Below are 17109 nucleotides of genomic sequence, written 5' to 3'. Positions count from 1 at the left end.
ACTGGTGAGAAGCCTTTTGTCTGTTCAGTCTGTGGTACAGGTTTTGGACAAAGTGCACATTTGACAGCACACATGAGAAAACACACAGGAGACAAACCTTTTACCTGTTCAGTCTGTGGAAAAGGTTTTGGACTAAATCACAATTTGAAACAACACATGAAAAGACACACTGCTGATAAAGTGTTGAGTTGCAGTGTGTGTGATGAAAGATTCTTTTATAAGTACCAGCTTAACAATCACAAGTGTGCTGGTGAGAACAGCAGCAGTAAATGACGTTGCAGGGCTTGAAATAAACTGTCAAGAATTTGATAACTTCCACTTTCTAACTTCTACAAATAATGTGTGTGATATTGCTGTGTGTGTCTCGTCAATGCGTTTCTACCATTTAAATTTAACTGCTGTTTTACTATGCACATGACAATAAAACTCTTGAATCTCTTGAATCTTGAAATGTTTGTTCCCTGTGATTGGCTGGCTACCAGTAGAGGGCGTAGGCCGCCTCTAATTCAGCTGTCAGCTGGGATAGGCTCCAGTTTACCCATGATTCTTTTACAAGCGGTATGGAAAATGCCTTGTTGGATTGTGTTAAAACCCTTGTTACCAGGTGGTGCAAGACCCTTACCCCTTCGTGTGTTGGGCAGGCGCACCTACCTCTCTGACTTCTCCGTTCAAAGGGTTAAAGCTTCCTGTGTTAAAAAGGACACTTCTAAATCAGGTTGAAGGAAACTCACCCAGGTTTTCACAGCTCGTGTAGAGGCGGCCCCGCTACATCCAGACTAAGCACGACAGAGTAACCACATTTGTATTGCACCCAGCACTGGACCCTCCACTTTATAGCCACTTTGCTTCGTATTGGTTTATTGCATTTGGAATAGACCTGGGAAATTTTACCTGTTAGCGATCAGAAGGACCTGTTTATAAGGTTAAAATAATCACCGGAACAACCTCAAAGGAATTATCTCAGGCAAAAAGCCTACTTTTTTATCACGCAAGACGTAAAAACAACAGTAAAAGTGAATGAAGGAAATTTAATAGTCAAGCAGGCAAGGGCAAAAAGCAGTAAACTGGCAAAAATCATACATTACTTTGTCTTAAAGATGTTGATGCGCTCCAGTTACATACATGACCAAAAGTTGTCTTGACACAAAAGTCCCTTGTTACTGTAGGATTCTTGACAATTGTCATTTAAGTACAATAAAAATTAAATAAAAAAACTGTGATAGGGTGTCAGGCTGTCGTATTTCATTAAATTGGAAACCCGAGTCAAAAACAGAGATTGAAAAGTTATGTTGTTTCATTTACCAGTCGATCTACGTTCCTACCTCCACCTATGGTCGCAAGGTCACCGAAAGAGCAAAATTGCTGATACAAAAAAAAAAGATTTATGATTAACATGGACCCTCTTTGTCCGTTTTCATAAAGACATGGAATACAATACAAGAAAAATTAAGTAATTATTACCCATGCATATATACATCTACAAATGCAAACGGTCAAAAAGAACACAAGAATACCGTTCTGAACATTTTATTCTGCTCAATAGACTGGACTTTTTAAATTAAAGATATAGTGTGACTACAAAATATTTAAGCTTCTTTCTTCCTCCCTCAAGTTATTTAAATACTGTACCCCTCACGTTGTTTATTGTGTCTCTGTATTTTGTTATGTATTTGTAAGTTACTTATTTTATTCTACCGTTTGGTATGTTATTAACAGCCGCGTACGAGACAAAAACGACACACATTGCGCATGCGCCAGTAGTCATTTGGGCCCACTTCTGCTTTCGGCAAGGTTGCAAGGAAAAAAAGTTAGCAAGACGACGATAGTGTGATCATGTTTGTTCCACTTTCTCTCCATATTCCGTGTCACTTTGAAGTTAAAAGGGGATAGCTTGGCGTGCTATCCGCGAACAGAGAGACGCGGAAGTGATCAACAAGCAGAGAGTGTGAGTGTAAAGTGTTGTGATTGTGTGAAAATGTGTAAAGTCCAAATGCTGAGAGCGTTGGTGAATCAGCGACCAACTGCGGCTGTTGAAGAAATATTTGTAGTCTTGGAAAGAACGATAGCAGAGTACGAGGAGGAAATACCAACATACGGCGCATGCGTCGGTTGCCATGTTGGACTACTGCACTATTTTTGTGAACTTTGCAGCGAAATGATTGAAAACCTATTGCTCTAACATCACATCTATGCAAATGGATGGAGAAAGTTCTAGTTAGAAGACTTAATTATTTCCTTGAAAGTCGAGAGTTGATGAATATTGTATTCTTTGATATTGAAAAGGCTTATGACTCCATGTGGCGGGAAGGTTTTCTTGATTAAAATGAATAGGATGGTAATTAGAGGTAGGTTCTATAACTGGGTCCTTGATTTCATATCGGACAAAAAATTCAAAGTAAAAATAGGATCAGAGATGTCAGAAGAATATAGTATAGCAAATGGTATACCACAGGGGAGTGTAATTAGCCCAGTTTTGTTTAACCTAATGATAAATGATATATTCATGAATCTGGATAGAAGGATTGGGTCGGCCCTATATGCAGATGATGGAGTTATTTGGACAAGGGGACGAGAGTCTATAAATGTCACAAGTAAAATGAAGGAAGCAATAAAGAAGATAGAACAATGGTCATATGACTGGGGATTTAAGCTATCACCCAATAAAACATGTTACATGACGATTACCAGGAAAAAAGGCATAAAAAATCAGAACCTGATGCTATGTGGACAAAACATGATAAAAGTAGATCATTTTAAATATCTTGGTATGTGGCTAGATGAGAAAGGCACATGGAAGACCCATGTGGAAAAGGTAGAAGAGAAATGTAAGAGGATAATAAACTTAAAGAGAGCTGTTACAGGTAAGGAGTGGGGAGCAGATAAACAGTCACTAATATATATATATAGAGCTTTGATGAGAGCAAATATAGATTATGGAAGTTTTGTATCTGGAGCTGCAGCTAAAACACATTTAATGAAAATAGAAAGAAATATTCCCAAAGCATTTAGGATATGTACAGGTGCAATCACATCAACACCAATGAAAGCAATGCAGGTGGAGTTAGGAGAAGTAGCGTATGACCTGAGAAGAGATCAACTTATGTTGACATACTGGAGTAGACTTAAAGGATGTAGGCATGGACATCTGGCCAAGAATGTGATAGAGGAATGTTGGGAGTATAATACTACTAAAAGTAATAGCTTTGGGTGGGTAATTAAAGATAAAATAGATAAATATAACATAAAAAATATACATATTAATAATTCTACACCCATAAGCAATATTCCTATCTGGCTATTTCCTAAACCTAAAGTAGATATATATATAACAGAGTTAAAAAATAAATGGAAAGATAGTGAAAAAGGACATAAAGCAAGTCAATATATTAAAAACAAATATTACAGTTATTTAGATATGTATACAGATGGATCAAAAAGCGAAGAAGGGAAGGTGGGGATTGGAATCTATGTACCAACAATGAATTATAGCATCATTAAAAGATTACCTGACCAGCTCTCGGTTTATACAGCAGAAATGATGGCAATTATTATCGGCTTGCAATGGATAGAGGAAATAAAACCAGATAGAGTGGTATGTTGTGTGGACTCTCTGGCAGCATCATATAATATTAAAAATATGGAATCAAGTCGAGAGGATTTATTATTAGAAATACATCAAAGCCTATTCCAACAATACATGATAAAAATAGAAATAAGATTCTGCTGGGTACCTGCACATGTAGGGATGAGGGGAATGAGGTGGCAGATAAAATGGCTAAATTGGGAATTAGAAGGAATGAAATTATAAATATACCTGCTGGTAAAGGCGAAGTAAAGGCAATAATCCAAAAACAAATGATGGAGAAATGGCAAAATAGGTGGGACGAGGGCAGTAGCGGGAGAAAGTATTATAAAGTACAAAGATCTATCAGTACACAAGGGGTGAAGAGAAAAAACAGAAAAGAGGAAACTGTGTTAACTCGGATGAGGCTCAATCACACCGGGTTAGATGACAAGATGTTTTTGATAGGGAAATGTAAATCAAAAGTATGTATGGAGTGCAAAAGTATAGAGAGATATAGGGAAGAACGTGTAACGTTAAGGAAAAGGATTAAGAAGATTATTAGGATTATTATTAATATTATTATTAGGAGTAGTATAAGTCGTCTCCACATTATTGAAGTTAATATAAAATAAGATACTGCATATGGCCCATGTTACATACTCTGGTACAGTAGGTGGCGGTATGCACCTTTTAAAGTCATGGTTGCAACCCGCCATTAAACTAAAAGAAGAAGAAGAAGAAGAGTGTGTGACCGCGTTTGTTTTTCTTATCTCTCTCCATTTTCCATATTCTGCGCAAGCGAGTCGAAATCGTTAATTACTGTTTAGACAAGACAGTCTCAGCGTCACTGTGAAGCTTTTCGGGCTAGGTTAGCTTGCTAGCTGCTAACAAAGAGCCGTGGACGTGGTCAACACATCGCTAAGCAAAGAGTGTAAAGTGTTGTGTTGTATTTGGTGTTGTGAATTTCTGTTTAATGTTAATGATCCTTGTGGAAATCACCTCTGGTTGCAAATAAAGTAATGCATGATCTCAAGCAAATTTACCATGGAAACGCTTTGTCCAACAAACAAACACAAAAAAAACATGTCTTGCACATCTTCATGTCAATGTCCTCATTCACCCTAAGTTTCATTTAGAATGCTTCAAAACTGTACAAGGAATTCGCAATGTTAAATGTGAAGTGCAATAATACATTTTTTTTTAAATAAAAATCGTATTAGACTGTTTATAATCTGGCCCAATTTTAGATTTATTTTGATCTGTATCGTCGTAGAACCTCATTTTGTGCACTTAATCTAAACTACAGTTATTTTATGGATGTTACATTGAATTCCTGAATATTCTTTATACCACTTTTTACATGCATTGTCATACTGTGCACGCTTGAATTGGCCCCAACATGGCGGCGTAATCTCAGTTGTCATAACTCTCTCTATCAAGGGACTCTAGTCTGTCACTGCGCTATCCGTCCGGAAACGCAATCGGTTCTACGCATGCGCGAGACCTACGTCGCTTCCTTCTTTAGCAAATGTTTACAGCACTTCTGTGACGTCACGTGGTCTTGTCGTTATTATTTTCTAAAAGTATCAACATAAATGGTCAATAACCATACTTCATATATGTAATATATTGGGGGGTTGTTTTATTAGGGATCATTATTAAAAGAGTTTGTTAGCATGCGGATGTTTCTATCGTCTTGTGACCTCCACCAAGATGAAGCGACGTAGCGCAGATGAAAACGTCATATCTGGTTAAGTAAAACAAACGTAAATAAACAGAATAAAACACATAAAATGCAGTTATATTTGATTGTAAACAACCAACAGCAGAGTGCAATGATGGATTAATGTAGAGGACTTTTTTTTTTCTAAAAGGAGAAATACTCTCCATCCAAACATATCTTCCCAGCAAGTGCTTTTGTCTGTATTTTTTCCAATGGCGGAAAAAACTTAATACGGAACCAGGAAAATTGCTGCCGTAAAATAGATAGACGGATGGTGTACATTACACATAACTAATCGGCCGACCGGATGTAGACGCATTCTGCACATGCGTAGAACCGATTGCGTTTCTGGGAAGGATTGCGCAGTGACACTGCCATCCGTCACCGCCAGAGTTATGGCTGTGAAGAGAAGGCCGAAGGTGCTTCAGTAGCTTGAAAGGAAGTATCTCTTTGGCCCTGTCTACATGGGAACGTTACTGGGATTTTTTTGGCAGGTTGAAAAAAAGTTGCATTCAGACGTGAATGGATAACTGAGTGAAAGCGAAGTAATACACAAGGCACACCTACGTGTGGCGCTGTGAAAAGATACACGGACGGAACCACGTGACAAACCAAACCATAGAAGAAGAAAGAACGGATAAGTCTGTCGTCTTCAGCTTTTCAAGGCTCTCGTAATTACATGTACGTCATTTTGGAAGTATAAGACAAGAACATACTGGGAGAATGTCGACTGCGGTGAGTCATGGCATTTTCGCTCTGATTTGGCTTGACTTTGAGTTACGAATATGCTTTCTTGCCCCCCATCTCCTTGAGCCTGTGACGACAACAACCGGATGTCACATGAAACCCAGCAATATATTGTTAAATGCTTTAAAAAATAATGCTTAGTCCTTCTCAGTATGTCGTTAATCATGGGAGTAACTCTGAATGAGAGTTGTGGTTGCTCACTCTGAGGAAACACTTCCCCCAAATATTTTGGTAGAGAATTGCAAGTCATTATTTTAGCCCTCATCCCTAATCTAATGAAACATCTCTCAGTGGCACATGCCACCACCAAGCTAAATTGGAGTTCTTTTACATTTTAAGGTTTTTAAAAAAACTAACACAAAATCACCTCCCCAGATAACCAACTCCAGGCAGAGATGGAGACTCCAAGCAGCAGCTCAACTCAACACATGACATCAGAAGCTGATGGAGACCACTGTGGAGGATCACAAGCAGACAACCTCTTAGCTCCACTATCAGATAGTGACGACACAACGTCACACTCTCCTGACACTGATGATGACGACTCTACAGCTGATATGACATGTCACACTGACAACACACACTTTAAATGCTCTCACTGTGACAAAACCTTTAGTGACCGTAGTAATGTGAGAAGACACATGAGATTACACACAGGTGGGAAACCGTTCATGTGCTCAGTGTGTAATAAAAGATTCTCTCAGAAGGCACATTTGACAGCACACACACCAATACACACTGGGGAGAAACCTTTTGCCTGTTCAGTGTGTGGTGTAGGTTTTGCACGAAATGAACATTTGATAACACACATGAGAATACACACCGGAGAAAAACCTTTCACCTGTTCAGTCTGTGGTACAGGTTTTGTTCATAATCAGAATTTGAGAAGACACATGAGAATACACACAGATGAGAAACCTTTGATACCACACCCGAGAATGCACACTGGAGAAAAAACATTTACCTGTTCAGTGTGTGGTATAGGTTTTGGAGGAAATTATTATTTGAAAGCACACATGAGAATACACACTGGTGAGAAGCCTTTTGCCTGTTCAGTGTGTGGTACAGGTTTTGTGCAAAAGCAGAATTTGAAAAGACACATGAGAATACACACTGAGGAAAAAGATAGTTCTGTTCAGTCTGCAGCAAAAGCTTTTTAGATCAAACAACACTTGTAAGGCACATGAGAATACACACTGGTGAGAATGTGTTGAGTTGCAGTGTGTGTGATGAAAGATTCTCTTGTCAGGACCATCTTAACAATGAACAATGAGCTGGTGAGAACAGCAGCAGCAAAGCAAGCTGCAGGACTTGAAATAAACTGTCAAGACTTTGATAACTTTGACTTCCAAAAAACATCACCACATATAACGTATGTGACGTCATTGTTGTGTGTGTGTGTGTGTGTGTGTGTGTGTAACACAATATTGTTAATATGCTTCTACCACTTAAAGGAATATGACGTGTCATGGCTGGCGACCAGTAGTTGGCAAAGTCAGCTGGGATAGGCTCCAGCTTACCCATGACTGTAATGAGGTATTGAAAATACATGAATGGATTGCCATTTAAGTACAATTAAAAAAAGCTGTGACAAGAGTGTCAGTCGGTTTTATTTCATTCAATTTTAAAGTTGAGCCAAGAAGAGGTGGCGGTATGCACGTAAAATGTTGGTTGCTACCCACCATAAAGAAGAGGTTGAATCGAGGCAACTGAACTCTACTTGTTGGTTGAAGATGTTTCAGCTTTAATCAAAAAGGCTTCTTCAGTTCTAAATTTAGGGGGTTGTGTCGTGGCCATTGTTCCCCTCAAACGTGACAATCTTAGGGGTAGAGATGTCAGGCCATGATTATAAGCAGGTGATATAGGTGATGGTGTGACCCTATTCTCAGCAGCTGGAATAAAAAAATCTAGGAAGCTCAAGGACGGTTAACAATTTAATACAAAAAGTAGATCAAGAATAATTGCAATGGTCAGCGCTGGTGAGAAGCCAGAAGCATTCAGTCATCAGCTCAAAAAGTTTAGCCTGGTTTCAGCAGGTTGGGCTTGTAGCTGACTCTCATATGATATGAAATGTCAATTCCTGATGTTTACATGATATGATCGGGTGTTCTTATAACGTAGCTACGCGCTTGTATGCAAAGATGAAAAAGAACAGGGTGGTTGTGTTAAGTTAGAAGAAACATTTTCATTCCATTTTGTTTTGTGTGCTGATGACACAAATTTAATGTGCAGTGGTAAACATCTGATGCGTCTTCTGGATACAGTGGAGAGGGAGCTCGGAACCATAAAAAGACGGCTTACCATAAACTCCATTAAACAGTTAGTTCAGTGTGTGGTAAAGATTTTGCGCGATAAAATTAATTGTAATATTACATAGAATAAAGTACATCCTCAACGAACATTCTCTGCATTTATTATACTTAACTTTGATTGAGCCATACAATGTTTATTGCATTGAGATTTGGGGACAAACAGTCTTCTTCTTTTCCTTTCGGCTTTTCCCCTCGGGGTCGCCACAGTGAATCAATTGCCTCCATCTAACCCTGTCTTCTGCATCCTCTTCTCTCACACCAACTACCTACATGTCCTCTTTCACTGCATCCATAAACCTCCTCTTTGGTCTTCCTCTAGGCCTCCTGCCTGGCAGTTCCAAACTCAGCATTCTTCTACCTATATATTCCCTCTCTCTCCTCTGGACATGTCCAAACCGTCTCAGTCTGGCTTCTCTGACTTTATCTCCAAAACCTCTAACATGTGCTGTCCCTCTGATGTACTCATTCCTGATCCTATCCTTCCTGGTCACTCCCAGAGAGAACCTCAGCATCTTCATCTCTGCTACCTCCAGCTCTGTCTCCTGTCTTTTCCTCATGGACACTGTCTCTAGACCAAACAACATCGCTGGTCTCACCACAGTTTTGTACACCTTTCCTTTCATTTTAGCTGAAACTCTTCTATCACACATCACACCTGACACTTTTCTCCACATGTACCATCCTGCCTGTACACGCTTCTCCACCTCTTTTCCACACTCTCCATTGTTCTGGACCGTTGAACCTAAGCACTTAAAATCCTCGACCTTCTTGATCTCTTCTCCCTGTAAGCTCACTCTTCCACTTGGGTCCGTCTCATTCACACACATGTACTCTGTCTTACTGCAGCTAACCTTCATTCCTCTCCTTTCCAGGACAAACCTCCACCTCTCTAGCTTCTCCTCCACCTTTTTCCTGCTCTCACTGCAGATCACAATGTCATCTGCAAACATCATAGTCGATGGAGATTCCTGTCTAACCTTGTCTGTCAGTCTGTCCATCACTATAGCGAACAAGAAGGGGCTCAGAGCTGATCCCTGATGCAGTCCCACCTCCACCTTGAACTCCTCTGTCACACCTACAGCACACCTCACCACTGTCTTACAGTCCTCATACATGTCCTGCACCGCTCTAACATACTTCTCTGCCACTCCAGACTTCCTCATACAATACCACAGTTCCTCTCTGGGCACCCTGTCATAAGTAATAAGTATACAAAAGTATAAGTTTAATTCTCAAAACGGCTCAATAGACTGGACTTTTTAAATTAAAGATATAGTGTGACTAAAAAATATTTAAGCTTCTTTCTTCCTCCCTCAAGTTATTTAAGTACTGTTGCCCTTGCGTTTGGTATGTTATTAACAGCTGCGTACGTGACAAAAACGACACACTCTGCGCATGCGCCAGTAGTCATGTGGGCCCACTGTACTGCTTTCGGCAAGGTTGCAAGGAAAGAAAGTTAGCAAGACGACGAGAGTGTGATCATGTTTGTTCCACTTTCTCTCCATATTCCGTGTCACTTTGAAGTTAAAAGGAGATAGCTTGGCGTGCTATCCGCGAACAGAGAGACGCGGAAGTGATCAACAAGCAGAGAGTGTGAGTGTAAAGTGTTGTGATTGTGTGAAAATGTGTAAAGTCCAAATGCTGAGAGCGTTGGTGAATCAGCGACTAACTGTGGCTGTTGAAGAAATATTTGTAGTTTTGGAAAGAACGATAGCAGAGTACGAGGAGGAACTTTCTCGAACAAAAGACGAGAATGAGCGACAACGTCAACTACTGGACGCTATTTTCAAGCAGCCTCGAGTTGTGTTACAGAGAACAGGTTTGTTCACTTTTTCCTTTATCATTATTATCACTTACATTGTTCCTAAACCGTCGCTAACTATATTATTGTTATTTGTCGTTTGTTTGATGCTTTCAAAAATAATACATAGTCGGTGTCTTGTCATACATGGCGTTTATTGCCACATGTTTTGCGTTACACTTTGTGATTACCTACGCCACTAAATGTGTGTTTTGCATACTAAAAATAGTGTTGGGAGTAACTCAACGAGAGTTGTGGCAGCTCACGGTCGGGAAAACAAAAAATGCATCTGCATTAAATGAGTTAAATACAAAAAGTTGTGTTTTCATTGTACATTCCTTAAAATTAATGTAAAACATTCATTGTTCTTGTTATCATGGACACAATTTCGTGCATCATTCTTCGACACCCCTGCTGACAAGCAATAAGGCCATTTGAGGCAATTTTCCCATCCATAGAGACAGCCTCCATGACACAACTCCTCCAAAGTTCGTTTGTCCTCTTATGTCCGGCAGATGTCAGTGCCAAACATCTTCACCCTGAGCAGCAGAAATGGAGATCCAGGATGGAGCCCCCCTACATTAAAAAAGAAGACGAGGAGCCACAGCCCCACCACGTTAAAAAGGAAGAGGAGGATCACAGCATCAGTCAGGAGCGAGAGCATCCTGAAGGACTGGAGGCGTTCCTGGTGATTGGTGTCCCTGTGAAGAGTGAAAATGCTGAAGTGAGTGAGTGTGAAAGTGAGGAGAAGAGAGAGGTGGAGCCTCCAAGCAGCAGCTCAACTCAACACATGACAACAGAAACTGATGGAGACCACTGTGGAGCATCACAAGCAGACAACCTCTTAACTCGACTACCAGATAGTGACGACACAACGTCACACTCTCCTGACACTGATGATGAAGACTCTACAGGTGATATGACATGTCACACTGACAACACACACTTGAAATGCTCTCGCTGTGGCAAAACTTTTAAATACCATTGTCTTCTGAAAAGACACATGAGATGTCACACAGGAGAGAAACCTTTCATGTGTTCAGTATGTGGTAAAGGTTTTGGGCTTCCTCATCGTTTGAAAAGACACATGAGAATACACACTGATGAGAAACCTTTTGTCTGTTCAATGTGTGGTAAAGATTTTGCACGAAATGAACATTTGATAACACACATGAGAATACACACTGGTGAAAGACCTTTTACATGTTCAGTCTGCAGTACAGATTTTGTACAAAAACAAAGTTTAAAGCGACACATGAGAATACACACTGGTGAGAAACCTTTTGCCTGTTCAGTTTGTAGTGCTTTTTTTGGACAAAATAAAGATTTGATAGTACACATGAGAAGAATACACGCAGATGAGAAAGTGTTTAGTTGCAGTGTGTGTGGTGAAGGATTCTCTTATAAGTACCAGGTTAACAATCACAAGTGTGCTGGTGAGAAGCAGCAATAAATGAAGCTGCAGGACTTGAAATAAACTGTCAAGACTTTGATAACTATGACTTTCTAACTGCATTACCACATATAAGGTGTGACATTGCTGTGTGTGTAATCTTGTTGAGATGCTTCTACCATTTAAATGTATGTGTACTGGGGGTGTACCTGTTCGTGTTTGATTTGGGTATTGATCATTATTATTTGATTTTGTTTGTGATTGTTATGCAAGCTCTTTACGTACACATTCGTCATAATTACTGTCAAGGAATATATGTGGGAAAAAATAAAATAAAATATGAATTATCTGATGATACGACTTTATTTCTGCAAAAGAATGACCGGTATTTGGCCATTCAAAGCTATTGAATGGCTTCAGATATTTTCAGATGTGTCATGTGTATGAATTAATATGAACAAATGAGACATAATGTCCGTTATTACATCATGGCATTCCCATTACCATACATCCATTTTCTATAACGCTTCTCCTCATTAGGGTCGCGGGTATGCTGGAGCCTATCTCAGCTGACTTCGGGCGAGAGGACTGGTCGCCAGCCAATCGCAGGGCACATAAAGACAAACAAACCATTCACACTCACATTCATACCTATGGACAATTTAGAGTCTCCAATTAACCTAACATGCATGCTTTTGGAATGTGGTCGGAAAACCCGTGCGTGGGTTACACATGAACATGCCAACTCCACACAGAAATGCTCCAGGGGAGAATCGAAGCCAGGTCTTGTGGCCAACGTGCTAGACCACCGTGCGGCCCGCATTCCCATTACAGATATTTACATGTAAAGGAAAGGAAAAGATGCCAACACACTGCGCATGCGTCGGTTGCCATGTTGGACTAGTGCACTATTTTCGTGAACTTTGCAGCGAAATGATTGAAAAAAAAAGTAAGGAAGACAACGAGTGTGTGACCGGGTTTGTTTTTCTTATCTCTCTCTATTTTCCATATTCTGCACAAGCGAGTCGACATCGTTAATTACTGTTTAGACAACACAGTCTCAGCGTCACTGTGAAGCTTCTCGGGCTAGCTTAGCTTGCTAGCTGCTAACAAAGAGCCGTGGACGTGGTCAACACATCGCTAAGCAAAGACTGTGTAAAGTGTTGTGATTGTGTGAAAATGTGCAAAGTGCAAACGCCGAGAGGTTGGTGAGTCGCCGACTAACTGCGGCTGTTCAAGAAATATTTGTAGTGTTGGAAAGAACGATAGCAGAGTACGAGGAGGAACTTTCTCGAACAGAGAACGAGCAACAACGTCTAATGGAACTGCTGGACGCTGTTTTCAAAAAGCATCAAGTTGTGCTACACAGAGCAGGTTTGTTCAGTTCTTATTTTATCATAGTTATAACTTACATTATTCCTAAACTGTCGCTAACTATATCCAGTATATGTTGTGATTGGGTTTCAACCACATGACGTAGAGCAGGGGTGTCTTCACTTTTTCAACCTGCGAGCTACTTTGAAAATGAAATATATATAAAATATATATGAGGACTTGTGTACATTGTACATGTATAAAAAAAATGAAGATAACGACCAAGATGGCGCCGGTGTGTGTTGGCTGGCTGTCACGGTCCGGAAACGCAATCGGCTCTACGCATGCGCGAGACCTACGTCGCTTCCTTCTTGAGCAAATGTTTACAGCACTTCTGTGACGTCAAGTGGTCTTGTTATTATTTTCTAAAAGTATGAACATAAATGGTCAATAACCATACTTCATATATGTAATATATTGGGGGGTTGTTTTATTAGGGATCATTATTAAAAGAGTTTGTTAGCATGCGGATGTTTCTCTGTTTCTACCAAGATGAAGCGACGTAGCGCAGATGAAAACGTCATATCTGGTTAAGTAAAACAAACGTAAATAAACAGAATAAAACACATAAAATGCAGTTATATTTGATTGTAAACAACCAACAGCAGAGTGCAATGATGGATTAATGTAGAGGACTTTTTTTTTTCTAAAAGGAGAAATACTCTCCATCCAAACATATCTTCCCAGCAAATGCTTTTGTCTGTATTTTTTCCAATGGCGGAAAAAACTTAATACGGAACCAGGAAAATTGCTGCCGTAAAATAGATAGACGGATGGTGTACATTACACATAACTAATCGGCCGACCGGATGTAGACGCATTCTGCACATGCGTAGAACCGATTGCGTTTCTGGGAAGGATTGCGCAGTGACACTGCCATCCGTCACCGCCAGAGTTATGGCTGTGAAGAGCAGGCCGAAGGTGCTTCAGTAGCTTGAAAGGAAGTATCTCTTTGGCCCTGTCTACATGGGAACGTTACTGGGATTTTTTTGGCAGGTTGAAAAAAAGTTGCATTCAGACGTGAATGGATAACTGAGTGAAAGCGAAGTAATACACAAGGCACACCTACGTGTGGCGCTGTGAAAAGATACACGGACGGAACCACATGACAAACCAAACCATAGAAGAAGAAAGAACGGATGCGCATAAGTCCGTCGTCTTCAGCTTTTCAAGGCTCTCGTAATTACATGTACGTCATTTTGGAAGTATAAGACAAGAATATACTGGGAGAATGTCGACTGCGGTGAGTCATGGCATTTTCGCTCTGATTTGGCTTGACTTTGAGTTACGAATATGCTTTCTTGCCCCCCATCTCCTTGAGCCTGTGACGACAACAACCGGATGTCACATGAAACCCAGCAATATATTGTTAAATGCTTTAAAAAATAATGCTTAGTCCTTGTCAGTATGTCGTTAATCATGGGAGTAACTCTCAATGAGAGTTGTGGTTGCTCACTCTGAGGAAACACTTCCCCCAAATATTTTGGTAGAGAATTGCAAGTCATTATTTTAGCCCTCATCCCTAATCTAATGAAACATCTCTCAGTGGCACATGCCACCACCAAGCTAAATTGGAGTTCTTTTACATTTTAAGGTTTTTAAAAAAACTAACACAAAATCACCTCCCCGGATAACCAATTACATTTATGAAGGAGTAATTCCATTATAAATTTACTTCCTTTTTGGGAAAGTATCTAGTAACTATAACTAATTGCTTTTTGTAATTTAATTTGACTAACAATAAAGTAATTTGATGTAATTTTGGCTAATTGGAGTGTACTACCTGGCTGAAACCAGCCGAGGGCCGTTAATTCGGTCTCATCCATCTCATCACGTCTATACAGACACTCTCGATGACACAACTCCTTCAAAGTGTGTTTGTCTTGTGTCCAGAGCGAAGAAGATCTTCCTTCTGAGCAGCTGGAGTGGAGCTCCGGGATGGAGCAGGAGAAGCCACAGCCTCCGTACATCAAGGAGGAAAAGGAGGAGCCGCAGCCCCTCCGTGTTAAAGAGGAACAGGAGGCGCCTCAAGCCCCCCATGTTAAAGAGGAAGAGGAGCCCCAGGCCCTGTACATTAAAGAGGAAGAGGAGGAACACCGTATCAGTCAGGAGGGAGAACATCTTGAAGGACTGGAGGAGTTCCCAGTGATTGGTGTCATTGTGAAGAGTGAAGATGATGAAAACAAAGATGAAAGTGAGGAGAAGGCAGAGATGGAGCCTCCAAGCAGCAGCTCAACTCTACACATGACAACAGAAGCTGATGGAGACCACTGTGGAGGATCACAAGCAGACAACCTCTTAGCTCCACTATCAGATAGTGACGACACAACGTCACACTCTTCTATCACTGATGATGAAGACTCTAAAGCTGATATGACATGTCACACTGACAACACACACTTTAAATGCTCTCACTGTGACAAAACCTTTAGTGACCGTAGTAATGTGAGAAGACACATGAGATTACACACAGGTGAGAAACCGTTCATGTGCTCAGTGTGTAATAAAAGATTCTCTCAGAAGGCACATTTGACAGCACACACACCAATACACACTGGAGAGAAACCTTTTGTCTGTTCAGTGTGTGGTGTAGGTTTTGGACTAAATCATCGTTTGAGAACACACATGAGAATACACACTGGAGAGAAACCTTTTGCCTGTTCAGTGTGTGGTGTAGGTTTTGCACGAAATGAACATTTGATAACACACATGAGAATACACACCGGAGAAAAACCTTTCACCTGTTCAGTCTGTGGTACAGGTTTTGTTCAAAATCAGAATTTGAAAAGACACATGAGAATACACACAGATGAGAAACCTTTGATACCACACCCGCGAATGCACACTGGAGAAAAAACATTTACCTGTTCAGTGTGTGGTATAGGCTTTGGACGAAATTATCATTTGAAAACACACATGAGAATACACACTGGTGAGAAGCCTTTTGCCTGTTCATTCTGTGGTCTAGGTTTTGGACAAAGTCAGAATTTGAAAGCACACATGAGAATACACACTGGTGAGAAACCTTTTGCCTGTTCAGTCTGTGGTATAGGTTTTGTACAAAATCAGAATTTGAAAAGACACATGAGAATACACACTGGTGAGAAACCTTTTGCCTGTTCAATCTGTGGTACAAGTTTTGGACAGAATCAACAGTTGAAAACACACATGAGAAAACACACTGAGGAAAAACATAGTTCTGTTCAGTCTGCAGCAAAAGCTTTTTAGATCAAACAACACAAGGCACATGAGAATACACCCTGGTGAGAAAGTGTTTAGTTGCAGTGTGTGTGGTGAAAGATTCTCTTCTCAGTACCAGCTTAACAATCACAAGTGTGCTGGTGAGAACAGCAGCAGCAAAGCAAGCTGCAGGGCTTGAAATAAACTTAAGATTTTGATAACGTTGACTTTCTAAAAACATCACCACATAACATGTGTGACATCATTGTTGTGTGTGTGTGTGACACAATATTGTTAATATGCTTCTACCACTTAAAGGAATATGACGTGTCATGGCTGGCGACCAGTAGCTGGCCAAAGTCAGCTGGGATAGGCTCCAGCTTACCCATGACTGTAATGAGGTATTGAAAATACATGAATGGATTGCCATTTAAGTACAATAAAAAAATAGAAAAAAAAGCTGTGACAAGAGTGTCAGTCAGTTTTATTTCATTCAGTTTTAAAGTTGAGCCAAGAAGAGGTGGCGGTATGCACGTAAAATGTTGGTTGCTACCCACCATAAAGAAGAGGTTGAATCGAGGCAACTGAACTCTACTTGTTGGTTGAAGATGTTTCAACTTTAATCAAAAAGGCTTCTTCAGTTCTAAATTTAGGGGGTTGTGTCGTGGCCATTGTTCCCCTCAAACGTGACAATCTTAGGAGTAGGGATGTCAGGACATGATTATAAGCAGGTGATATAGGTGATGGCGTGACCCTATTCTCAGCAGCTGCAATAAAAAAATCTAGGAAGCTCAAGGACGGTTAACAATTTAATACAAAAAGTTGATCAAGAATAATTGCAATGGTCGGCACTGGTGAGAAGCCAGAAGCATTCAGTCATCAGCTCAAAAAGTTTAGCCTGGCTTCAGCAGGTTGGGCTTGTAGCTGACTCTCATATGATATGAAATGATGTCAATTCCTGATGTTTACATGATATGGTCGGGTGTTCTTATAACTTAGCTATGCGCATGTATG

The 17109-nt window shown here is 40.3% G+C and overlaps 3 protein-coding genes across 4 annotated transcripts in view; all 3 read left to right on the top strand.

The window, feature by feature from the left end:
* The window catches only part of LOC129178239 (gastrula zinc finger protein XlCGF57.1-like), a 7498-nt gene extending 7121 nt beyond the window's left edge, over positions 1-377 (top strand). The window contains exon 2 of the mRNA XM_054770261.1: positions 1-377. This exon is cut by the window's left edge and continues 932 nt beyond it. Within this exon, the coding sequence (XP_054626236.1) occupies positions 1-273 (273 nt within the window). The 3' untranslated portion in view covers positions 274-377.
* Positions 378-9764: 9387 nt separating this feature from the next.
* Positions 9765-11874, top strand: LOC129178276 (zinc finger and SCAN domain-containing protein 30-like). The gene is made up of 2 exons (XM_054770337.1): positions 9765-10166; positions 10664-11874. The coding sequence occupies exons 1-2, from the start codon at positions 9971-9973 to the stop codon at positions 11599-11601; spliced, it is 1134 nt and encodes a 377-aa protein (XP_054626312.1). The 5' UTR covers positions 9765-9970; the 3' UTR covers positions 11602-11874.
* A 550-nt stretch (positions 11875-12424) lies between these two features.
* On the top strand, positions 12425-16549 carry LOC129178250 (zinc finger protein OZF-like). 2 transcript variants are annotated; one of them, XM_054770277.1, is made up of 2 exons: positions 12425-12490; positions 14809-16549. In XM_054770277.1, exon 2 carries the CDS (start codon positions 14854-14856, stop codon positions 16141-16143), a length of 1290 nt encoding a protein of 429 aa, XP_054626252.1. In that variant the 5' UTR covers positions 12425-12490; positions 14809-14853; the 3' UTR covers positions 16144-16549. The 2 variants fall into 2 exon arrangements, with proteins under 2 accessions (XP_054626252.1, XP_054626251.1); XM_054770276.1 differs by having other exon boundaries at positions 12425-12915.
* Positions 16550-17109: the final 560 nt, after the last annotated feature.

This window comes from Dunckerocampus dactyliophorus, chromosome 3, assembly GCF_027744805.1.
Source record: "Dunckerocampus dactyliophorus isolate RoL2022-P2 chromosome 3, RoL_Ddac_1.1, whole genome shotgun sequence".
NCBI lineage: Eukaryota > Metazoa > Chordata > Actinopteri > Syngnathiformes > Syngnathidae > Dunckerocampus > Dunckerocampus dactyliophorus.
This window is presented reverse-complemented; position numbering and strand designations above follow the sequence as displayed.

Excerpts from the sequence above, each read along its gene's own strand:
- LOC129178250 (XM_054770277.1), top strand. The coding sequence starts at position 14,854 with ATGGAGCAGGAGAAGCCACAGCCTCCGTACATCAAGGAGGAAAAGGAG.
- LOC129178276 (XM_054770337.1), top strand. The coding sequence starts at position 9,971 with ATGTGTAAAGTCCAAATGCTGAGAGCGTTGGTGAATCAGCGACTAACT. Across the intron at positions 10,167-10,663 it reads AGTTGTGTTACAGAGAACAG|ATGTCAGTGCCAAACATCTT; the intron begins GTTTGTTCACTT and ends TATGTCCGGCAG.